Source organism: Salvelinus fontinalis, chromosome 19 (assembly GCF_029448725.1).
Source record: "Salvelinus fontinalis isolate EN_2023a chromosome 19, ASM2944872v1, whole genome shotgun sequence".
Taxonomy (NCBI): Eukaryota; Metazoa; Chordata; class Actinopteri; order Salmoniformes; family Salmonidae; genus Salvelinus; species Salvelinus fontinalis.
Window position 1 is genome coordinate 12,305,787 of NC_074683.1, and position 25,247 is coordinate 12,331,033.

General features: G+C 42.0%; 2 protein-coding genes across 4 annotated transcripts in view; both read left to right on the top strand.

The window, feature by feature from the left end:
- Positions 1-6,173: 6,173 nt before the first annotated feature.
- On the top strand, positions 6,174-14,235 carry LOC129816390 (mitochondrial chaperone BCS1). Of its 2 annotated transcripts, XM_055870821.1 has the most exons (8): positions 6,174-6,334; positions 6,665-7,043; positions 8,736-8,875; positions 9,042-9,236; positions 9,376-9,439; positions 9,696-9,868; positions 11,878-11,995; positions 12,099-14,235. In XM_055870821.1, the coding sequence occupies exons 2-8, from the start codon at positions 6,724-6,726 to the stop codon at positions 12,349-12,351; spliced, it is 1,263 nt and encodes a 420-aa protein (XP_055726796.1). In that variant the 5' UTR covers positions 6,174-6,334; positions 6,665-6,723; the 3' UTR covers positions 12,352-14,235. The 2 variants fall into 2 exon arrangements, with proteins under 2 accessions (XP_055726796.1, XP_055726797.1); XM_055870822.1 differs by lacking the exon at positions 6,665-7,043.
- Positions 14,236-21,502: 7,267 nt separating this feature from the next.
- Positions 21,503-25,247, top strand: part of LOC129816387 (sterol 26-hydroxylase, mitochondrial-like) — a 28,312-nt gene continuing 24,567 nt past the window's right edge. The window contains exon 1 of one of the 2 annotated variants that reach the window (XM_055870816.1): positions 21,503-21,859. In XM_055870816.1, the coding sequence (XP_055726791.1) occupies positions 21,617-21,859 (243 nt within the window). In that variant the 5' untranslated portion in view covers positions 21,503-21,616. The remainder of the gene's footprint in view (positions 21,860-25,247) is intronic. The other variant, XM_055870817.1, reaches the window with a different exon arrangement.

Below are 25,247 nucleotides of genomic sequence, written 5' to 3' on the forward strand. Positions count from 1 at the left end.
TTACCTATGCAACAGATCATATCCGCCAATGCAGTTCACTGTATATGGAATACATATTGGACTTTAGAGGAAAAAGTTTACTACCTGTCTCATCTAAAGTGAGGTGGAAAAGACTCAGTAGGGTCTCTACAAACCAAATGTTTAGTTTTGGAGGGGGACTGTGTCATGTCGACTGTTATTTTTTATTTTATTTTTATCCCATTTTCTCCCCAATTTTCGTGGTATCCAATCGCTAGTAATTACTACCTTGTCTCTTCGCTACAACTCCCGTACGGGCTCGGGAGAGACGAAGGTCGAAAGCCATGCGTCCTCCGAAGCACAACCCAACCAGCCGTACTGCTTCTTAACACAGGAAGCCAGCCGCACCAATGTGTCGGAGGAAACACCGTGTACCTGGCCCCCTTGGCTGGCGCGCACTGCGCCCGGCCCGCCACAGGAGTCGCTGGAGCGCGATGAGACAAGGATATCCCTACCGGCCAAACCCTCCCTACCCCGGACGACGCTATGCCAATTGTGCGTCGCCCCACGGACCTCCCGGTCGCGGCCGGCTGCGACAGAGCCTGGGCGCGAACCCAGAGACTCTGGTGGCGCAGTTAGCACTGCGATGCAGTGCCCTAGACCACTGCGCCACCCGGGAGGCCCGTCATGTCGACTGTTGCTGGCTTTTTACTCCACCCCCTCCATAGCCCCCAATAGAGCTTGCAAGCTTGTAGTCTTAAAAAACAGAAATTAATTACCTCTGGTTCATTCAGCCATTCCTATGGAGAAAGAATAGGGTTTTGGGATAAACACTGAAAATAAGGACTGAAGTTATCTTATACGTTTTGTTCTATGAGATAGTATCAATCAGTTAACATTACCTTTATGAATTATGAGGTCTTTATGTTTTTTCTGATTACATAAATGCTTCAAAATTCACAAAAGGTAACATTAGCTGATGAAGATAATTTTTAATAGAACAAAACATATACGATCTCCAAAGCCTGTGTTTACCAAATACCTCATTTTCAGCGTTTATCCCAAAACTCTTCAAAAATTCTAGTCTTTTCCTCATAGGCCTTGTACAACAAACCATGGTGAAGTTAGTGCCTACAAAGAAAAAACATTACTATTGCTTTCTATGCAATACACTGTATTGGACTGTCTACTACCTATCTCAGATAAAATGAGATGGGAAAAGACTCAGTAGGGTGAGTTTGAACAATAAGCTAAGTCATATGAAGCATTAATGGACTTTAACTGTGGTCAAAACAAACAGCTTAAAATGGGGTGCCCACACTATAGGGCTCAAATATAGCACTGTGTCATAGGATGCATATATTGTCCTTCCAAAATACCTTATAATGTAAAAGACACATCTTATAATCTTCCTTCTGGTAGGCACTTTGGAAAAAATACAACCTACAATATGTTTATTTGAAAAGTCAAGAGATATGCAAGTATTCATCACAATGAAGTTAATTAACCAAATTGATCAACAGCTACACAGAAGTTTCAAGTTTTGTCACATGCACAAGTACAGTGAAATGCTTACTTGTTAGCTCTTTCCCAACAATGCAGTATTCAATATCAAATAGTATAAAGTCGATTATTTTTCAAAACACAAGAATTAAGAAAAACGCGAGAAAGTAAGCTTCAGTATATACAGGGTCTGTGGCAGTACCAAATGTACAATGAGCAGGGATACTGGAGAATTTGAGGTAGTTATGTACATGTGGGCACGTATTTGAGAAAGTGACTGGTTGCAGGATTAATAATAATAATCAATATTAGTGGTGGGTGGGTGTGTGAGTGTCATATGCAGCTAGAGAGTCGCTGGAGAAAAATAAACCGTGGGTGAGGGTGGGCAGCCATTGCCTAGCTGTTAAAGTCTCAGTGCCTGGAGTCTTCGGCTGTTCAAAAGTCTCAGTGCTTGGGGATACAGTAGAAGCTGTCTCGGAGCCTGTTGGTACGAGACCCAATGCTGCGGTACCTCCTGTCGGACGGTAGCAGATAGAACAGTCCTTGGCTGGAGTCTTTAGAAAATGTTCAGGCCTTCCTCAGACACCGTCTGGTATTTACACTAAATAGCCAAACGTTTGTGGACACGCCTTCAAATTAGTGGATTTGGCTATTTCAGCCACACCCGTTGCTGACACGCGTATAAAATCGAGCACACAGCCATGCAATCTTCATAAACAAATATAGGCAGTAGAATGGCCTTACTGAAGAGCTCAGTGACTTTCAACGTGGCACCATCATAGGATGCCACCTTTCCAACAAGTCAGTTCGTCAAACTTCTGCCCTGCTACAGCTGCTCTGGTCAACTGTAAGTGCTGTTATTGTGAAGTGGAAATGTGGAGCAACAACGTCTCAGCCACGAAGTGGTAGGCCACACCAGTTCACCGAATGGGACCGGCGAGTGCTGAAGCGCGTAGCGCATAAGAATTGTCTGTCCTCGGTTGCAACACTCACTACCGAGTTCCAAGCTGCCTCTGGAAGCAAAGTCAGTTCCTTGGGAGCTTCATGAAACGGGTTTCCATAGCCGAGCAGCAGCACACAAGCCTAAAATCACCATGCGCAATGCCAAATGTGTCGGCTGGAGTGATGTAAAGCTTGCCGCCATTGGACTGGAGCAGTGGAAACACGTTCTCTGGAGTGATGAATCACGCTTCACCATCTGGCAGTCCGATGGACGAATCTGGGATAGGCGGATGCAAGGAGAATGCTACCTGCCCCAATACAACTGTAACGTTTGAAGGAGGAGGAATAATGGTCTGGGGCTGTTTTTCATGGTTTGGGCTAGGCCCCTTAGTTCCAGTGAAGGGAAATCTTAACGCTACAGCATCCAATGACATTCTTGACGATTCTGTGGTTCCAACTTTGTGGCAAGTTTGGGGAAGGCCCTTTCCTGTTTCAGCATGACAATGCCCCCGTGCACAAAGCGAGGTCCATACAGAAATGGTTTATCGAGATCGTTGTGGCAGAACTTGACTGGCCTGCACAGAGCTCTGACCTCAACCCAGTCGAACACCTTTGGGATGAATTGGAACACCGACTGCCAGGACTAATCGCCCAATATCAGTGCCCGACCTCACTAATGCTCTTGTAGCTGAATGGAAGCAGGTCCCCGCAGCAATGTTCCAACATCTAGTGGAAAGACTTCCCAAAAGAGTGGAGGCTGTTATAACAGCAAAGGGGGACCAACTCCATATTAATGCCCATGATTTTGGAATGAGATGTTCGATGAGCAGGTGTCCACATAGTTTTCCTTATATGCAAGAACAGGGTTCAGGATATCCGATCCTGAAATACACCAAACAATCTGAGAACCATAGTATATGTGCAGGTTACACCACGTAATCACATCATTGCAGATTGATCTTCTTCTGACAATGTACATGGAAGCATTCTTTCATGGCATTCACCATTCACTACAAATCTAAGTAAAGAAATGGAATTAACAATATATAAATATATGCATGAGAAATGTCAGAGCGGTATAGACTAAGATTAAGTAGTTATATGTTATACTATTGCAAGCACAAACTTTAATTTTCATGTTTATAGCTATGGACATTCAATGTGCTTTTAAATTCACAGGTATTATTACACACTCAAAACGCCACCAATTGTGTGCTCTTCTAGGTACCTTAGGCAGAACATCTATCCTCTTGGAACAGAGATTCTGTAACTGTTGGCTAACAAAGGAATCGAGGCAGATCAACACAAAGTGATCCTCCAAATGATATTTTACAAAATCAAGGTACACATCTATTATCTTATCACTGAACCAGTTTCCATTGGTTATTGTATCAAAATTCTCAGTTTCCTTCGAGTTGGCTTAGGAATGTCTTTATGTTTAGAGGAATCACATTCCTTGCCTTTGACAGTGTATAAGTGAAGGACTTCTTTCAGACCAAAGTGGAGAACCCCTGCACTACTTATGCGGTCATGTGCAACGAGACAAAGCAATTTGTTGAGTAATTCTAAACTATAGCACACTGACGACTTTGATGTTTCAGTGCAGTTTACATGCCAAAGCTGGCCATGACATGTATAAAATTTCACAAATGGTTATTCTTCTGAAAATGAAACTATACTGGAAATTGCACAATATGCAAGGTAGAGTAAAGCTTCTAGGTAATTTGATCCAAGCCATGTCCATTTTTCCAAGCAAAGTCTTTGGGGCATGGGTTACATAAAAGCTTGAATGTTAAGAGGCTTTTGAATTCTTAGATATATTACATGCTTTGCTCTGTTGATTCGAACCAACAAGGTATTCGCCTATGCTTTCTGCAGAAATTTCCCTCAGTTCCACTATCAGTTGTTTTGTAGTCTACTATCAGTTGTTTTGTAGTCTGCCATACACTGCCTGGGCATCACACTTACTGGAAATGTTTAGACTGTGAATGTAGAGTAGATAATTTGCTAAGAACAAGATGTTCAACCATGTCCTTTACACCACTGTAATGAAGTTGTTCTTGAGACATGGATTGTGAAAATGTCGCTGAATTCAATGCTTGAAACTGGGAAATTGCCTTTTTTGAAGTGAGGAGATGGTTTCCCTGGGTCAGCTCTAAGTCATCTCTCCAAGTCATCTCAGCATTCAGGTAAAACCCTCTTTCAAGGGTGGGAAATCAATAAGTTTTGTGTTTAGCCAGTGTGTTGCCCTGGCACACAATTTATTTTGACTGTATGTTTTGCCATATTGGCGATGAGTTTTGTTCTCTGAGAAACTCTCATGTTTGCGATAGCTCGCAATGATAGTGAAACTTACAGGTCCGTAGGAGAAACGGGTACAAAAAAAAATGTTTAGTTACGAGAACCAAGCTATCATAAGTGCTTTATATAGGCCTATTATGCATTTTGTATAAACAAATAGCATATTCTATAATTGTGGTACAACAAAGGTCAACTATTTTCATCCCAAGGGGATGAGAGTTATAAAAACGTATGTGATTTTACCTCTGCTCTCAAAACTTCACAGAGTTTTAGACAGCTTATAGAAATAAATTTACAAAAAGGGAAGAAAAAATGAAAAACATTGTAAAAAAAAAAGTGTGTCTGTGTGTTTCTGTATATACAGTACCAGTCAAAAGTTTGAACACACCTACTCATTCCAGGGGTTTTCTTTATTTTGACTATTTTCTACATTGTAGAATAATAGTAAAGACATCAAAACTATGAAATAACACAATGAAACTATATAGTAACCAAAAAAGTGTTAATTAACCAAAAAAGTGAGATTCTTCAGTAGCCAGCCTTTGCCTTGATGACAGCTTTGCACACGCTTGGCATTCTCTCAACCAGCATCACCTGGAATACTTTTCCAACAGTCTTGAAGGAGTTCCCACATATGCTCAGCACTTGTTGGCTGCTTTCCCTTCACTCTGCTGTCCGACACATCCCAAACTTTTGAATGGTACTGTAAATTGTCCGCAACAGTGAAATGGGCTACTTCTATGTGAATTAATGAGGAAGCAGAACACACCTCAATTCAAACTGTTGTTAGAAAATACAACTTTTTCAAAAATAATTAGAAATTGACAAGTTGAAACAGCCTATAGATAATTAGCAGGCAGCATGGATTGGTTTGAGGACAGTGCGGTTTAACTGTCCTGTTGCGCAATAATCACATTTTGGAAAAGTGAGTGTGCTCGAAATGGTCTTTATACCATCTTCATCTGAATGTATGATATCGCCTGAATATGACACATGGAAATCTAGTGCATCCACAGTGTCCAGAACAATAACTTATCCATTTAATTTAAGATGTTTGTTTTTCTATCCTTTTCTGAGCGACTGAAAATGTATGATATTGAAAATATACTAAAAGGCCAGCAACACTCTGTATAATTCAGTGCTACATGAAATGCCACTATATATACATTCTACCTACCCAACTGAGTATTCTCTACAATACTTTTACTGCAGCACCTAGAATAGTTTTTGCTCTTTAAGCCAATATGTATTTCATACAAGGTGATTTGCATTGGGGGCATTTATTTGACCTTGGACCATTTTTAATGCAATTGTCACTTAAATATGAACAAATATGAATAATTGTTCATGTTTAGACAATTTCCATATTGCGTGAATAAATACAGGTTATTGACAGTTTTCTACTATTAGGCTGGGGACTTTTATTATAAACATTTTCGAAATTCCATGACCCGGAAGTACCTTTTTAGTGTTGCTGACGAGACGCTGATGAACCAATTCACAGCATCGCCACAGTACTGTGGAAATTATATGTCCAATCTGTAGTGTAACAAGGCCAAGGGTGCCATGGTTCTAGGAATGAGACTGGAAATGGAAGACTGTGAGGACACCTCTTTGGGATGCTCATAACGTATGTAAGATAGCTAGCTTTGGGACACAACATCAGGTGTCTGTGTATTGGTTGAACTCCAACCAATAAAAAACAATAAACAGATTTGATTTACACAACCCACGATGTTGTGTCCGAAAGCTATAATATAGCCAGCTAATTAGCTAGCTAGCTTCCCTATTTGCACAACATCTCAAATCTTCTGTCTGTTGCTACAACATTCTGACAGTTACGTTTACCGGCGTGATCAGAGCAAGAGATCCAACCAGCCTGAGCCTCTTTAGCTAGCTAACTAATAATGATACTGACTGTAATTTAGCTAGCTGTAAGAAAGTCTCATTTTTCTTCTAGGTCGAGGTGTTGTATAGCTTCTGAGTAGCCTAGCTACATAGTTAGGAAACACAAGGACCATGCCTATATCAGACTTCGTGGATGCCTTGAAGGACAACCCTTACTTTGGAGCTGGCTTTGGACTGGTGGGGGTGGGCTCGGCCATTGCTGTGGCCAGGAAATCAGCTCAATTTGGGATGATCTTCTTCCGGAGGAACTACATGATCACCCTGGAGGTGCCCAGTCGGGACAAGAGCTACCACTGGCTGCTGAGCTGGATCACCAAGCACGCCAAGCACACGCAGCACCTGAGTGTGGAGACCTCTTACATGCAGCACGAGAGTGGACGGGTACACACACAGTTTGACTTCCACCCCAGTCCTGGCAACCACATAATCTGGTAAAATGTTGACAAGACTCAATAACCCTCTCTGATTAGTCTGTTGGAGTTTTCGTAGTGGTTTCTCATAGTTCTTCTCTATTTTTCTCTGAGCTGAGGTGAGAAAATGATGCTGAACCTAACGTTGTCAACAGATACCATACAGTAGGATATCTCTTCACTGGTAGCCGGTAGGCACAGTCAGGTCCAAAATTGTCACCCTTGATAAAGATGAGCAAAAAATGCACTATAAAATAAATTAACATACTGAGCTATATTGTGTGCTCAAAATATGTTTTATACTCAGAGAAATATATATTTTTTAATAAGTAATAATTATTCTAAAAAAGATGGGGGGTAAAAAAATTTTTTTCAATACCTTTTAATACTTCACTTTGTGAGGATAATAGCACTGACTCTTCGGAGGGATCCTAGATCATTCCTCCATACAAAATCTTTACAAATCCTTTATATCATTTGTCTAATCTTACGGACTGCACTCTTCAATTCAAACCACAGGTTTTCAATGGGATTTAGCCATTGCAAAATGTAGATTTTGTGGTCAATTAATACTTTTTTTGTGGATTTTGTCTCGCTGGAAGATTGATTTGCGGCCAAGTTTCAGCCTCCTGGCAGAGCAACCAGGTTGTTGGCTAAAATGTCCTGCTACTGTCTGGGTAAGTTCATCATGCCATTGACCTTAACAAGGGCACCAGGACCAGTAACGTCAACGATCCACCACCATATTTTACAGTAGGTAAGTGGTTATTTTCTGAATATCATTCTTTCGACACAAAACCCACCACTGGTGTGTGTGGCGAAAGAGATGTATTTTGATGTCATCCAACAAATGTAAACGCCTGGAGATTGGCACATGGAGTGAAACTGATGCTATGGTCAGATTACATGAAAATAGAGCTCTTTGGCCATGCACACAAGTGGTGAGTTTTGCGTAGAAAGAAATATGCATAGTCATAAAAGAACCCCATACCTACTTAGTGATTGGGGGGAAAATATTGATGAAGTTACATATCGAGGTATTATTTTTTATGTATCATTTTGACAATATCGCAATATTTTTGCGCTATTTGGCTGTACCTGCACCAAAACTCCAGTGTCTTTCCTTCATAGCTTATTCTCCATCTTCTTTTTAAATAGGGAGCCAATTTGTTTTCAGCACTTTTATTTCCATGACTGATCAAAACTAGTTTTCTCATGGCTCTCTTTTATCCCAGACGTATGGTGAGAAATAGGTTTGGAACATCTAATCGCAATGAAACCATAGTATCTCATCGCAATACGTATCGTATCGGCACCTAAGTATTGTGATAATATCGTATCGTGAGGTCCTTGGCAATTCCCAGCCCTACTGGTCCCCCGTGGAAATCGAATGTCGCAAGCGCCATGCTCTACCAACTGAGCCACACGGGGTCCCTGTTATGGTTAACAGCGTCATGAACTTTACCCAGTATCAGGACAGTTTAGCAGAAAACTGGTTGCCTCGCTTTCATTTGAGCAGTTGTATTAATTTAAAATCATTTTCACTTTATTTATAAAATTTTTGCTCATCTTTATCGAGGGTGCCAATTATTTTGGACCTGACTGTATGTACACAGCTCTGGAGCAACGCATACCAGAATTTAGAAAAACACTTTTGTTTCAGAGTGTGAGTTGGTCAACTTTGTGCTGACTGCCATCCCTGTTTGAGTGCAGGTATGGGAGGAAGTGGATCCGAGTGGAGAGGACCAGAGAGAAACAGATGGTGGATCTCCACACAGGCACACCCTGGGAGTCGGTCACTTTCACCGCCATGGGCAGAAACAGAGACGTCTTCTTCAACATCCTGCAAGAAGGTACACTAGAATCATCTAGACAAGTAGACACTGACAGTGGCCCAGGAAAATGTGCACACAACTTGATATCTGATTTGATTGGCTGTTGCAGAAGAGGGAGATTGGCTGTATTACTAGCTTGTGATATGGAGTTGATTGGCTGTCTGTCTGTTTGGGTGTGATGCAGCCAGGGAGTTGGCCCTGAAGCAGGAGGAGGGTCGGACGGTGATGTACACGGCCCTGGGCTCCGAGTGGAGGCCCTTTGGGTTCCCGCGGCGACGACGGCCCCTCAGCTCAGTGGTCTTGGAACAGGGCTTGGCCGATAGGATTGTAGATGATGTCAAGGAGTTCATCGGAAACCCCAAGTGGTACACAGACCGAGGTAATTCCAATTCAGTAATTAATGACAAATGAATAGCTGTTTTGAAATTGAATTGAACCCATCCCTGTTCACCATACAAGCAGATGAGTGTATGGTCTTGTCAGGGTTAATGTGGTTGTGTTTTGTGTTCTGCATTCAGGGATCCCCTACAGGAGAGGTTATCTGCTGTATGGACCTCCAGGCTGTGGGAAAAGCAGCTTCATGTGAGTATGCTAATGATGGTAGTATGGCAGCCCCAACCTTGCTTCGAAGTTTCGTGTTAGTGGTGTTTACTCTCCACACTTATCTGTGTATAATCCCTTATAAACATTCAGTTTAAAGGGATAGATCTCTCAAAATACAAGTTGACATGATTTTCCACTTACCTTTGCTGTTGTCAATTGGCCCAATTTACAGAGATGGCATTAGCCTCCTTGAACTGAATGTTTTGTTGTTGCATGCTCTGTCTTTGTGTTTCAGCACTGCCCTGGCTGGAGAGCTGGGCTACAGCATCTGCCTGATGAGTCTGAGCGACCGCAGCCTGTCTGACGACCGCCTCAACCACCTGCTGAGTGTGGCGCCGCAGCAGAGTATCATCCTACTGGAGGACGTGGACGCCGCCTTCGTCAGCCGAGAGCTGCTGCCCATCGAGAGTATGTATATTGCACCTGCTTGTCCTGCTATATATACAGTACCAGTGAAGACATCACAACTATGAAATAACACATGGAATCATGTAGTAACCAAAAAACGTGTTAAACAAATCAAAATATATTTTAGATTCTATAAGTAGCCACCCTTTGCCTTGATGACAGCGTTGCACATTCTCCATTCTCTCAACTAGCTTTACCTGGAATGCTTTTCCAACAGTCTTGAAGGAGTTCCCACATACACTTGAAGTCGGAAGTCTAGATACACCTTAGCCAAAGACATTCAAACTCAGTTTTTCACAATTCCTGACATTTAATCCGAGTAAGAATTCCCTGTTTTAGGTCAGTTAGGATCACCACTTTATTTTGAGAATGTGAAATGTCAGAATAATAGTAGAGAGAGTGATTTATTTCAGCTTTTATTTTTTTCATCACATTCCCAGTGGGTCAGAAGTTTATATACACTGAATTAGTATTTGGTAGCATTGCCTTTAAATTGTTTAACTTGGGTTAAATGTTTCGGGTAGCCTACCACAAGCTTCCCACAATAAGTTGGGTGAATTTTGGCCCATTCCTCCTGACAGAGCTGGTGTACCTGAGTCAGGTTTGTAGGCCTCCTTGCTCGTACACACATTTCAGTTCTGCCGACAAATTTTCTATAGGATTGAGGTCAGGGCTTTGTGATGGCCACTCCAATACCTTGACTTTGTTGTCCTTAAGCCATTTTGCCATAACTTTGGAAGTATGCTTGGGGTCATTGTCCATTTGGAAGACCCATTTGCGACCAAGCTTTAACTTCCTGACTGATGTCTTGAGATGTTGCTTTAATATATCAACATAGTTTTCCTGCCTCATGATACCATCTATTTTGTGAAGTGCACCAGCCCCTCCTGCAGCAAAGCACCCCCACAACATGATGCAACTGTGCTTCACAGTTGGGATGGTGTTCTTCAGCTTGCAAGCATCACTCTTTTTCCTCCAAACATAACGATGGTCATTATGGCCAAACAGTTCTATTTTTGTTTCATCAGACCAGAGGACATTTCTCCAAAAAGTACGATCTTTGTCCCCATGTGCAGTTGCAAACCGTAGTCTGGCTTTTTTATGCCGGTTTTGGAGCAGTGGCTTCTTCCTTGCTGAGCGGCCTTTCAGGTTATGTCGATATAGTACTCGTTTTACTGTGGATATAGATACTTTTGTACCTGTTTCATCCAGCATCTTCACAAGGTCCTTTGCTGTTGTTCTGGGATTGATTTGCACTTTTCGCACCAAAGTATGTTCATCTCTAGGAGACAGAACGCTTCTCCTTCCTGAGCGGTATGATGGCTGCGTGGTCCCACAGTGTTTCTACTTGCATACTATTGTTTGTACAGATGAACATGGTACCTTCAGGCGTTTGGAAATTGCTCCCAAGGATGAACCAGACTTGTGGAGGTCTTAGCTGATTTCTTTTGATTTTCCCATGATGTCAAGCAAAGAGGCATTGAGTTTGAAGGTAGGCCTTGAAATACATCCACAGGTACACCTCCAATTGACTCAAATTATGTTAATTAGCCTATCAGAAGCTTCTAAAGCCATGACATCATTTTCTGGAATTTTCCAAGCTGTTTAAAGGCACAGTCAACTTAGTGTATGTAAACTTCTGACCCACTGGAATTGTGACACTGTGAATTATAAGTGAAATAATCTGTCTGTAAACAATTGTTGGAAAAATGACTTGTGTCATGCACAAAGTAGATGTCCTAACCAACTTGCCAAAACTATAGTTTGTTAACAAGAAATGTATGGAGTGGTTGAAAAACGAGTTTTAATGACTCCAACCTAAGTGTATGTAGACTTCCGACTTCAACTGTAGGTTAGTTAATGTTTACTTGATTATGTCATTCACTATGCTTACTATGGGGACGGCTCGATCAAGACTCTCTACTTTAATAAAGGTTAAAAAAAACAAGACTCTTCCTTCCAGTTCGGTTGCTCTTTAGGACTCATTATTACATCTCTCTGTCCCACAGGCCCTCTGGCCTACCAGGGCATGGGCAGGCTGACCTTCAGTGGCCTCCTCAACGCTTTGGATGGAGTGGCCTCGTCAGAGGCCAGAATAGTCTTCATGACCACCAACTTCATAGACAGGTATGAGCCACCTTGAGATTTAATACAGTATCTAGCAACATTTGTTTGTATTGTGATCTAATCCTTTGTGTATCCTGACTACCATCTCCCTTCATCCCTATAGGTTGGACCCAGCTCTGATCAGGCCGGGCCGTGTGGACTTGAAACAATATGTGGGCCACTGCACCCACTGGCAGCTCACCCAGATGTTCCGACGCTTCTACCCAGCCGAGCCGGCCACAGAGGGGGACCGCTTTGCGGAGAGCGCGCTGGCCGCCAACACCAACATCAGTGCTGCCCAGGTGCAGGGGCACTTCATGCTGTTCAAAATGGACCCAACAGGCTCCATAGACAACGTGGCCAAGATGAAGGAGTGAGGAGACTTAAAGGACTCTGGGAAAGAAGGTCACAGAAGCAGTCGCCATTTGACACGAAAGGAGAAGTTAAATGGACTCTGTTTGAGATGGAAAATGCTGTAACTTGTCAAACTTGTGATGTGCTTTTTATGGCAAAGTCACATACTGAATAAAAGTGAGTGAGTGTAAATTAAAACATGTTTTAAATCAAATCGAAGGCACACGAGTAAGTGGGTACTATTGACGTGGTATTTACAGTATGTAGAGATTCAGAGTGAAAGGGGGGTGGCATGTATTACCCTCTCCGAATTCTAAGATAATTCGATGGCAAATCTGGCTGAGAAGCCATCCAGTTCACAGAACCACACTTCTATAACGAGTCTCGAACTCCCTCCTACCGGGACATGCTGCTGTGCAAATCAAACACATTTCTCAAATCCACTCTGCATTTGATTGCATATTGGCATAAGTCTACCTTCACCTAGGTAGCCTTTCTCATTGGTTGATTTGAGAAGTCTCTGTGACAATCTGTTTTTGGCAACTGCTTAAGTATTGATGTCCCTAGCTTATACAATGTTATTGATTTGAGGTTGGTTGGTACCTGTATTACTGAGCTTTGAGATTGGTAGAAAACTAAGTACTGCAATATTACGATATAATTACTGTAGAAACTAATCCAGTAATTATATAATGCAATATTGTGCTAACAGTCATTGCTCGTAACTAACAAACTCTTAACTGGTCTAAGATGTAAAGTTAAGCCCCTCTACTTCCTCTATGTAAGAGTAAGCTCCACAGAAAGATAAGTTGAGTAGAGATAAAATGATAATACGTATGACGTTTTTTCTGTATTCTTTGCTCTGTGTCTTACGCAACCTAGCTGACTTTATTTAGGAAGTGGAGGAGGTCTACAGTATATATATATATATATATATATATATATATATATATATATATATACAGTAGTTTACATAGGGGTCACACTGTAAGGACAGAATGGAGATAGGGTCGCTGTGTGCTCCTCTGTAAGTGTATGTGCCAATCATTTGTGTTTATCACTATTGTATTTTTCTCCTTGATTTACAACATAATTGTATACCTTTGGGGTTTTATTTTAGATTAGTGGTTGTGTCATGTAATGACATTTCTTTGTGTTTTAGTACTAATTACTCTATATTCACCTACTCTGGATACAGGCAAGATGAACGATTTTTACCCCCAGCAATTACCCAGGGGGCTAAGCTGGTTTCCCAATGGGATGTTCTGTAGTAAAGTCAGATTCTCCATCCCTTTATGTCTCCGGTTTATGGGGTGGCAGGTAGCCTAGCGGTTAGAGAGCGGGCCAGCAACCGGAGGGTTGCTAGTTTGAATCCTGGTTCCGATGGGGAAAATCTTGCTGGAGGTGAGCTTGCAACCGGAGGGTTGCTCGTATCAAGTCCTAGATGCCATTGCCTGCCATTGTGCCATTGACAAAGGTAATGAACTCCCCACAACAACAGCTCGTGTGGCTGCCCCCAGCACCTCTCCAAAACCTGTATGTGTATCTTTCAGAGGGATTGGGTTAAAAGCGGATGTAATTTCGGTTGGACCTATGTGCAATTGACCAAAAAACTGACCTTGATCTTCTATCCATCCATCTGATGTCTTGTCATATTTCAGTTTCACACTATTAATTGAATTCTGTTGTAATGATATCTTTTTTCTCTCAAATAAGTTATGTTTTGCCAGAGAGACTTGTGGCTGCTCTAACCCTGCAGCCAAACTGGAGAGACTGTCATTTTTTTTACTCAAAAGAGAGACTGTCATTTTTAGATGTGACAGAAGATGGAGGAGCCACTGACTGGGACTATAAATGGAGATTGAATGATACGTCAGTGAATTCCAATACAGATCATGAATACAGAATCCATTTTGTATCAGCAATTTACATGGATGTCTACACTTGTATTGGTGTGAAAAGAGCAGGATATACACATGGCATTTTCAAACTACACACATGCACACTCGCAGCTTCAAATTTGATCTGTAAGCAATGCTATTAATCTCACTGTGTCAGGTAAGTTTATCTAACACAGACATTAGGATGTTTTAGAAGGACTGGTAAGGCTGATGTAAGATGCTCAGCTGTGAAGTACATTGTGAACATTTCCAATGCATCTCCCCATTACAGAGAGGCCCAGAGCTGTAGCGAATGTTTCAAAATGGTGGCTGAATGTAGGAGGATCTGTGACTCTGAGCTGTGGGGTTGAAGGCTATTCTACAGGCTGCTAGTTTGTCTGGGATAAGATTCTTCCCATGAATCCCCTGGGTCCTGCTACAATTTCAGCTCTGTTAAACTAACCGATAGAGGAAGATACAAGTGTAAAGCTGGGAGAGGTAGCTGTTAAACAAGAGACAGCAGAACTCAGTTTCTCTGGTTAGCAGGTCAGTCTGACCTAGTCCCTATTGGTTTCATATGGGCTTCCCCTAACCTTGCTGAAGATTAATCCTGACAGTGTTCAACACTTTAGAAATCAGTCTCTTTCACCTATGAGGTTAAGGAAAGTCTTCATTGATGGAGATTGAAGAGATTCATCTGAGTTGGCTAACATTTGACAAAGTTGCTCTATACCTGTGTAGTACAGCTGTAATTACTATGGTAACAGTGTCATTATCATGTTACATAGTAGTTTAATAACTACTTTCCAATTGTATAATAATGGGGTTGATGTACAGCATAATATGATTGTTCTGCAGTTGTACAGATGGTAATCTGACTTTACGCATCCTGTGACAGGGAAATATGTGACTGCTGTAGAAATAAGACTACTCCCTCCCATTCCATCCCAACATTTTATAAAGATGGATCACTCCATTGAGAACCAGACTACAGGAGAGTTGACCATCCCCTCAGTATCAAAGACCGATGAGGGCTTCTACAAGTGTAAATACCGAGGCTCTGGAGAATCACCAGAGAGCTGGAGAGGTAAGACATTATCTTTGTACACAAAGTTCTCATTGATCCAAATCCACATATATTTAACATCCGTTTAAAACTTGTACTACAATTGCACATCTGTTATTTCAGAGTCTCCAGCCTCTAGGCCCTCTACTACACTAATTGCTGTGGGAGTGGTTGTGGTACTGATCGTGCCCGTTGATCTACTGGTGCTGCTTATTTGCCTACTAAAAATAAAAGCTAAGACATTTACTCTGATATTCAATTGATATTCAATTGGCTGTAGTTTACAAATGAGTCATATTGAGGAAAAAAGGGCTGCTGTAGGATTACACTAACACCACCTGCAACTCAACAGTGAAACACAGGACAGACCACAAGTGGATCTTTGCTATGACTAGAGGTGCTGTACTGATCTGATCGGTTTTGTTGGATATCTTTCGTCCAATAAAGTGAAGAGAACAACATGCCAACCAGGACCAGAGATACCACTGCAGCGTCGGCATGGTCAGTCCGCTTGTTTCTTCTCACTTCAACCGCTGATCTAATGTACTCTATGAATCATGTAAAGGTATGAATCTGATCTAAATGTTTATTTTTTTCTCTCAATTAGCCTCCCATGTAATCAATTACCACATTTAATTATTGAATAGATTAGTAATATTCTAAGGCAGGGGTGGGCAAATCTGATCCTGGAGGGCTTTTTTCCCCAGACCAGCTATAACACGGCTGATTAAACATGATTGTGGAAGACCTTGATCTATTAAATTGACAGTTAATTACACAAAACAGTAGTGTAAGTGGGATGGACAGACGTCATACACTGGAGACCTTCCCAGCTTTAAGGAATCAACTGATCCATGACGCCATATTATGCATGGTTGTTAGTGCCCCCTGCATTTTCTAATAGCGAATATACTGGATTAAAGAGTAGAGGGATCATTACTGTCTTTCTAATGCTGTTCAATTATTCTACATGTTAGGTCAGACTAATCCACCACATGCAGAGGCAATTTACTCTGTGCTGAAGATGCCTGTTGTAGGTAAAACAGAGTCGTACACTCTTAGAAAAAAAGGTGCGATCTAGAACCTAAAGGGGTTCTTCAGCTGTCCCCATAGGAGAATCATTTAAAGAACCCTTTTGGTTCCAGGTAGAACCCTAAAAACTGAATTGGTCTATTCATTCATTTTCCAGACACTCTTATCCAGAGCAACTTACAGTAGTGAGATTTTCATAATTTTTCATACTGGTCCCCCATGGACCCTAGCATTGCAAGCTCCATGCTCGAGCAACTAAGCCACATCATCACACCGCAAGCCACTTGATGTCTCAATGTACTCAATTACTGTATTGGTCATTGTTTTTCTTCATGGTGATGGAAAGTCTACAGGTACAAACCTAGATGACCAGCCTATGTACTATACACTAATATACATTTTCATTAAGTGGTTTGTAAGGATGCTAAATTAATACTGCACAAAAAAGTGGTTGTTTTCCATGATCTTATCAATAAATATATTACATTTAATGTGGGTGTTTCGGGTCTTTGCCCATAACTTTACAACTTTTGATGTAAATGTTTGAGGGCAGGATTTAGTTATTTCTGGATTCCATTAGAATGAAGATCACAGATAAAGGGACAGGGCAACAAATCTTACAATTCCACCTATTGAATCCTGCAAGATACTGTTCTTAATTATACAAGTACCTTTTTTGCCAAAGCAGAGATGCTGAAAAAGATTTCTTGCCCGTGATACAGAGGTCTATATCAGTCCGCTAATACTAATAAAGGCCCAGTGCACTACCAACACACCTTCAGAGAAATGTACAAGATGTGGTTAGAAGAGGGGCCAGTATTTCAATGATTAGGCTGACATCAACACAGACAACAGAGGATACCAGTGAACAGAAGTAGAGTCAGTTCAGGTCGTGTCACCTTTAGTGATAAATTATCATATTTAATCTGAAATGTCATACAAATTGCAAGAACAGATCACTCTGGAGTGAGATATATAAAAAAAAAAATCTAATTTAGCCTACTAAAAACCAAACTATATTTCAAGCGTGGTCTGAAAAAAAAGAAGGAAATTCTTGCCTATCTCACCCATACAGTGACTTCAGAAAGTATTCACACCCCTTAACTTTTAACACATTTTGTTGTGTTACAGCTTGAATTTAAAATGGATTAAATGTCGATTTTTCTGTCACTGGCCTACACGCAATACCCCATAATGTCAAAGTGGAATTATGTTTTTTGAATGTTTTGCAAATGATTTAAAAAAATGAAAAGGTGAAATGAGTCAATAAGTATTCAACCCCTTTGTTGTGGCAAGCCTAAATAAATTCAGGAGTAAAAATGTACTCAACAAGTCACGTAATAAGATGCATGGACTCACTCTGTGTGCAATAATAGTGTTTAACATGATTTTTGAATGACTACCTCAACAATTTTCTGTGAGTCCCTCAGTTGAGCAGTGAATTTCAAACCCAGATTCAACCACAAAGACCAGGGCGGTTTTCCAATGCCTCGCAAAGAAGGGCACCCATTGGTAGAAGGGTCAAAATAAAAAAGCAGACATTGAATATCCCTTTGAGCATGGTGTAGTTATTGATTACACTTTGAGATGGTGTATCAATACACTCAGACACTACAAAGATATAGGCATCCTTCCTAACTAAGTTGCTGAAAAGGAAGGAAACCGCTCAAGGATTTCACTGAGGCCAATGGTGACTTTAAATCATTTACAGAGTTTAATGGCTGAGGATGGATAAATAACATTGTAGTTACTTCACAATACTCACCTAATTAACCGAGTGAAAAGAAGGAAGCCTGTACAGAATCCTACCGATCCTTGACTTCGGCAATGTCATTTATAAAATAGCCTCCAACACTCTACTCAGCAAATTGGATGTAGTCTATCACAGTGCCATCCGTTTTGTCACCAAAGCCCCATATACTACACACCACAGCGACCTGTATGCTTTCGTTGGCTGGCCCTCGCTACATATTCGTCACCAAACCCACTGGCTCCAGGTCATCTATAATTCTTTGCTAGGTAAAGCCCCGTCTTATCTCAGCTCACTGGTCACCACAGCATCACCTACCCGTAGTACGCGCTCCAGCGGGTATATTTCACTGGTCATCCACAAAGCCAACACCTCCTTTGGCCGCCTTTCCTTCCAGTTCTCTGCTGCCAATGACTGGAACGAATTGCAAAAATCACTGAAGCTGGAGACTTATATCTCCCTCACTAACTTTAAGCATCAGCTGCCAGAGCAGCTTACCGATCACTGCACCTGTACACAGCCCATCTGTAAATAGCACACCCAACTACCTCATCCCCATATTGTTATTTATTTTTTGCTCTTTTGCACCCCAGTATCTCTACTTGCACATCATATTCTGCACATCTATTCACTCCAGTGTTAATGCTAAATTATAATTATTTCGCCACTATGGCCTATTTATTGCCTTACCTTCCTAATTTTACTACATTTGCACACACTGTACAAAGATTTTTCTATTGTGTTACTGACTGTACGTTTGTTTATCCCATGTGTAACTCTGTGTTGTTGTTTTTGTCGCACTGCTTTGCTTTATCTTGGCCAGGTTGCAGTTGTAAATGAGAACTTGTTCTCAACTGGCCTACCTGGTTAAATAAAGGTTAAATAAATGTTTAAAAAAATATATATATACACATATTACAAAACATGCATCCTGTTTGCAAAAAGGCACTAAAGTAATACTGCAAAAACGGTGGCAAAACAATAGATTTTTTGTCCTGAGTACAAAGTGTAATGTTTGGGGCAAACTCAATACAACACATTACTGAGTACCACTCTCCATATTTTCAAGCATAGTGGTGGCTGCATCACTACAAACTGAAAGGGTACACCCACACAGACAGCGTGGTGAAGAAGGCACAGCAGCGCCTCTTCAACCTCAGGAGGCTGAAGAAATTCGGCTTGTGGCCAAAAACACTCACAAACTTTTACAGATGCACAATCGAGAGCATCCTGTCGGGCTGTATCACCGCCTGGTACGGCAGCTGCTCCGCCCATAACCGTGAGGACCTCCAGAGGGTAGTGAGGTCTGCACAACGCATCGCCGGGGGCAAACTACCTGCCCTCCAGGACACCTACACCACCCGATGTCACAGGAAGGCCAAAAGATCATCAAGGACAACAACCACCCGAGCCACTGCCTGTTCACCCCGCTATCATCCAGAAGGCGAGGTCAGTACAGGTGCATCAATGCGGGGACCGAGAGACTGAAAAACAGCTTCTATCTCAAGGCCATCAGACTTTTAAACAGCCATCACTAACATTGAGTGGCTGCTGCCAACATACTGACTCAACTCTAGACATTTTAATAATGGAAAAATTGATGTAATAAATGTATCACTAGCCACTTTCAACAATGCCACTTTATATAATGTTTACATACCCTACATTACTCATCTCATGTGTATATACTGTACTCTATACCATCTACTGTATCTTACCATCTTGATGTAATAAATGTATCACTAGCCACTTTAAACAATGCCACTTTATATAATGTTTACATACCCTACATTACTCATCTCATATGTTTATACTGTACTCTATACCATCTACTGCATCTTGCCTATGCCGTTCGGTCATCACTCATTCATATATTTTTATGCACATACTCTGATTCATTCCTTTACACTTGTGTGTATAAGGTAGTTGTTGTGAAATTGCTTCTGAAGCTAAGCAGGGTTGGTCCTGGTCAGTCCCTGGATGGGAGACCAGATGCTGCTGGAAGTGGTGTTGGAGGGCCAGTAGGAGGCACTCTTTCCTCTGGTCTAAAAAATATCCCAATGCCCCAGGGCAGTGATTGGGGACACTGTCCTGTATAGGGTGCCGTCTTTCGGATGGGACGTTAAACGGGTGTCCTGACTCTCTGAGGTCATTAAAGATCCCATGGCACTTATCGTAAGAGTAGGGGTGTTAACCCCGGTGTCCTGGCTAAATTCCCAATCTGGCCCTCAAACCATCATGGTCACCTAATAATCCCCAGTTTACAATTGGCTCATTCATCCCCCTCCTCTCCCCTGTAACTATTCCCCAGGTCGTTGCTGCAAATGAGAACGTGTTCTCAGTCAACTTACCTGGTAAAATAACGGTAAAATAAATAAATAATAAATAAAGGTCAGATTACTTGTTAGATATTACTGCATGGTCGGAACTAGAAGCACAAGCATTTCGCTACACTCACATTAACATCTGCTTACCATGTGTATGTGACAAATAAAATTTGATTTGATGTTATGGATATGCTTGTAATCATTAAACACTGGGGAATTTTTCAGGATGAAAAATAAATGGACAGCAAGCACAGTCAAAATCCTAGAGGAAAACCTTGTTCTGTCTGCTTTCCACCAGACACTGGGAGATTAATTCACCTCTCAACAGGACAGTAACCTAAAACACAAGGACAAATATACACTGGAGTTGCTTACCAAGAAGACAGTGAATGTTCCTGAGTGGCCGAGTTACAGTTTTGAATGAAATCTACTTGAAAATCTATGGCAAGACCTGAAAAGAGCTTGAAGAATTTAGAAAATAATAATAGGAAAATGTTGCACAATCCAGGTGTGGAAAGCTCTTAGAGACTTACCCAGAAAGACTCACAGCTGTAATCGCTGCCAAAGTTGCTTCTACAAAGTATCGACTCAGGGGTGAGAATACTTATGTAAGTGAGATACTGTATTTCATTTTCAATAAATTAGGAAACATTTCTAAAAACTTGTTTTCACTTTGTCATTATGGGGTATTGTGTGTAGATGGATGAGAGAAATATATTTAATCAATTTAGAATTTAGGCTGTAACACAACAAAATGTGGAATAAGTCAATGGGTATCAATTCTTTATTTTAGTTTTTGCAAAGAAAGTAGTGTGTAGTTCCAGTAGTTATCTAGGCAAAAAAAAATTATTAACAACTCAAACACTACCAAGATTTGAATTTAGTTCAACTACCACAAAGCTACTGCAAAATGTAGTTAAATTACTAGTTGAACTACATGGCTTTCACTACTCCCCAACACTGCCCACAGCCGTTTCTTTTATGTGAGATTTTTAATTTCTCAACGCAGAGCCAGTGACAGTGGCCTTCTGTTATTTCTATGTTCCAAGTAAGCATTACTTCCTGTAGGGCTTCTCTTCAACAAGGGGACATTCCTTCCATTCCTCTTCCTTTTCTCCAGTGTTGGAGCTGAAGGGTTAACCTCCTTACAGTCACAGGGATATGGCCCCTCCCCAGTTTCACTGGTGAAACAGAACCCCTGTGTTATTAGACATTCCTTGTACTGCTCTCATCATGGTCGTCTGTCTGGCCCAGAGTATGGTGCAGAGGAGCTGCCGCTGGCTCCTGCCGTTCCCTACTGCCCTGGCTCAGGTCTTCACCAGGGGTGCAGGAGGCACCCCTTCTCCCTCAGTTGCCCAACCGTCCACCTCCCAGGATAAGATTCGGACCGAGGATGACCTCCCCAGGATCAAAACCAGGGTGATGTTGTACAGATTGTATGTCCAAGGCTACTACAAGCGTCTACATGAGCTGCAGGTACAGGAAAAAGGGAAATGTGTGTTATCTAAGTGGGCTTTCTATGTTTTCTTTGGCACTCAAAGTGGCTTGCTGCAAATATTTACCACTCTCTATGTTTTGGGTACTGTACGTTTCCAATATCTTGCTGTGTGTTTCTGATATTTACTAACAAATTGAAACATGAGATCCGTATCAGCCAGGGTTAGCTTTTGTGTTTAGCCACAGCTGACCCACAGAGACAGTGGATTTAACCCAAGACGTGTTTATTTTTGTCACGTGTTTTGTCCCATGTAAATATTCAGTTTTTTTCGTTTTTATATATACATTTCAATCTATTTTTCCATTTTCGAATTAAATATACCTTCCTGGAACCCGCCTCACCCAACGTGGTACGGATCTGCACATTTTTTGTAGACCTTATAACTGGAACCTCCGTCAGAAGTTAGCCATCAGAAGCTAGAAGCTAGCCATCAGAAGCTAGAAGCTAGCCAACAGAAGCTAGCCATCAGAAGCTAGAAGCTAGCCATCAGAAGCTAGCCAACAGAAGCTAGCCATCAGAAGCTAGAAGCTAGCCATCAGAAGCTAGAAGCTAGCCATCAGAAGCTAGAAGCTAGCCAACAGAAGCTAGCAATCAGAAGCTAGAAGCTAGCCATCAGAAGCTAGCCAACAGAAGCTAGCCATCAGAAGCTAGAAGCTAGCCATCAGAAGCTAGAAGCTAGCCAACAGAAGCTAGCCATCAGAAGCTAGAAGCTAGCCATCAGAAGCTAGAAGCTAGGTAGCCATCAGAAGGTAGCCATCAGAAGGTAGAAGCTAGCCATCAAGAAGCTAAGCTTCTGCTTAGCAAAGCTAGCCTTCAGAAGCAAAGCTAGCCTTCAGAAGCAAAGCTAGCCTTCAGAAGCAAAGCTAGCCTTCAGAAGCAAAGCTAGCCTTCAGAAGCAAAGCTAGCTTTCAGAAGCAAAGCTAGCTTTCAGAAGCAAAGCTAGCTTTCAGAAGCAAAGCTAGCTTTCAGAAGCAAAGCTTCAGAAGGTGGCCTTCAGAAGCTAGAAGGTAGCCTTCAGAAGCAAAGCTAGCCATCAGAAGCTAGAAGGTAGCCTTCAGAAGGTAGCCTTCAGAAGGTAGCCTTCAGAAGCTAGCCATCAGAAGCTAGCCTTCAGAAGCTAGTCATCAGAAGCTAGCCTTCAGAAGCTAGAAGGTAGCCTTCAGAAGGTAGCCTTCAGAAGGTAGCCATCAGAAGGTAGAAGCTAGCCATCAAGAAGCTAAGCTTCTGCTTAGCAAAGCTTAGCAAAGCTAGCCTTCAGAAGCAAAGCTAGCCTTCAGAAGCAAAGCTTCAGAAGGTGGTCTTCAAAAGCTAGAAGGTAGCCTTCAGAAGCTAGAAGGTAGCCTTCAGAAGCTAGAAGGTAGCCTTCAGAAGCTAGAAGGTAGCCTTCAGAAGGTAGATCTAGCCATCAGAAGTTAGCCTTCAGAAGCTAGAAGTTAGCCTTCAGAAGCTAGAAGTTAGCCTTCAGAAGCTAGAAGTTAGCCTTCAGAAGCTAGAAGTTAGCCTTCAGAAGTTAGCCTTCAGAAGGTAGCCTTCAGAAGGTAGCCTTCAGAAGGTAGCCTTCAGAAGGTAGCCTTCAGAAGGTAGCCATCAGAAGGTAGCCATCAGAAGCTATCCTTCAGAAGCGAAGCTAGCCTTCAGAAGCTAGCCAGCTAATTAGCTACTAGCTATTTAATCATTGTTAGCCACTGCTAGCAGTTTTTACCTTAATAATATCTGCGAGTCTGCGCAGCAAGATATCAGCCCAGAGCATATTGGACTAGAAGCTAGCCATCAGAAGCTAGAAGCTAGCCAACAGAAGCTAGCAATCAGAAGCTAGAAGCTAGCCATCAGAAGCTAGCCAACAGAAGCTAGCCATCAGAAGCTAGAAGCTAGCCATCAGAAGCTAGAAGCTAGCCATCAGAAGCTAGAAGCTAGCCATCAGAAGCTAGAAGCTAGGTAGCCATCAGAAGGTAGCCATCAGAAGGTAGAAGCTAGCCATCAAGAAGCTAAGCTTCTGCTTAGCAAAGCTAGCCTTCAGAAGCAAAGCTAGCCTTCAGAAGCAAAGCTAGCCTTCAGAAGCAAAGCTAGCCTTCAGAAGCAAAGCTAGCCTTCAGAAGCAAAGCTAGCTTTCAGAAGCAAAGCTAGCTTTCAGAAGCAAAGCTAGCTTTCAGAAGCAAAGCTAGCTTTCAGAAGCAAAGCTAGCTTTCAGAAGCAAAGCTAGCTTTCAGAAGCAAAGCTTCAGAAGGTGGCCTTCAGAAGCTAGAAGGTAGCCTTCAGAAGCAAAGCTAGCCATCAGAAGCTAGAAGGTAGCCTTCAGAAGGTAGCCTTCAGAAGGTAGCCTTCAGAAGCTAGCCATCAGAAGCTAGCCTTCAGAAGCTAGTCATCAGAAGCTAGCCTTCAGAAGCTAGAAGGTAGCCTTCAGAAGGTAGCCTTCAGAAGGTAGCCATCAGAAGGTAGAAGCTAGCCATCAAGAAGCTAAGCTTCTGCTTAGCAAAGCTTAGCAAAGCTAGCCTTCAGAAGCAAAGCTAGCCTTCAGAAGCAAAGCTTCAGAAGGTGGTCTTCAAAAGCTAGAAGGTAGCCTTCAGAAGCTAGAAGGTAGCCTTCAGAAGCTAGAAGGTAGCCTTCAGAAGCTAGAAGGTAGCCTTCAGAAGGTAGATCTAGCCATCAGAAGTTAGCCTTCAGAAGCTAGAAGTTAGCCTTCAGAAGCTAGAAGTTAGCCTTCAGAAGCTAGAAGTTAGCCTTCAGAAGCTAGAAGTTAGCCTTCAGAAGTTAGCCTTCAGAAGGTAGCCTTCAGAAGGTAGCCTTCAGAAGGTAGCCTTCAGAAGGTAGCCTTCAGAAGGTAGCCATCAGAAGGTAGCCATCAGAAGCTATCCTTCAGAAGCGAAGCTAGCCTTCAGAAGCTAGCCAGCTAATTAGCTACTAGCTATTTAATCATTGTTAGCCACTGCTAGCAGTTTTTACCTTAATAATATCTGCGAGTCTGCGCAGCAAGATATCAGCCCAGAGCATATTGGACTGCTTCCCCCCCCCCCCCCCCCCCCCCTCCCCCCCACTACATCACCAGACTCCTGCCGCAAGCTCTGGACCATTTCACCGGATCATCGCAGCTAGCTAGCGAGTGGCTATCATGGCTAACTCCCTTGTCCAGAAGTACCAGTTAGACTCGAGCTAAGCCCATTCCCTCTGCTTGCAAACGAAGTACACCAACTACAATACCTCTCTTGCCAATTGGCCCATCTGTAAATAGCCCATCTAACCAACTACCTACCTCATCCCCATATCTGTTTTTTTCTGCTCTTTTGCACACCAGTATTTTTGCTAGTATTTACTTTGCCACTATGTCATGTAATAAACATTACCTCCTTACTTAATTTGCACACACTGTAT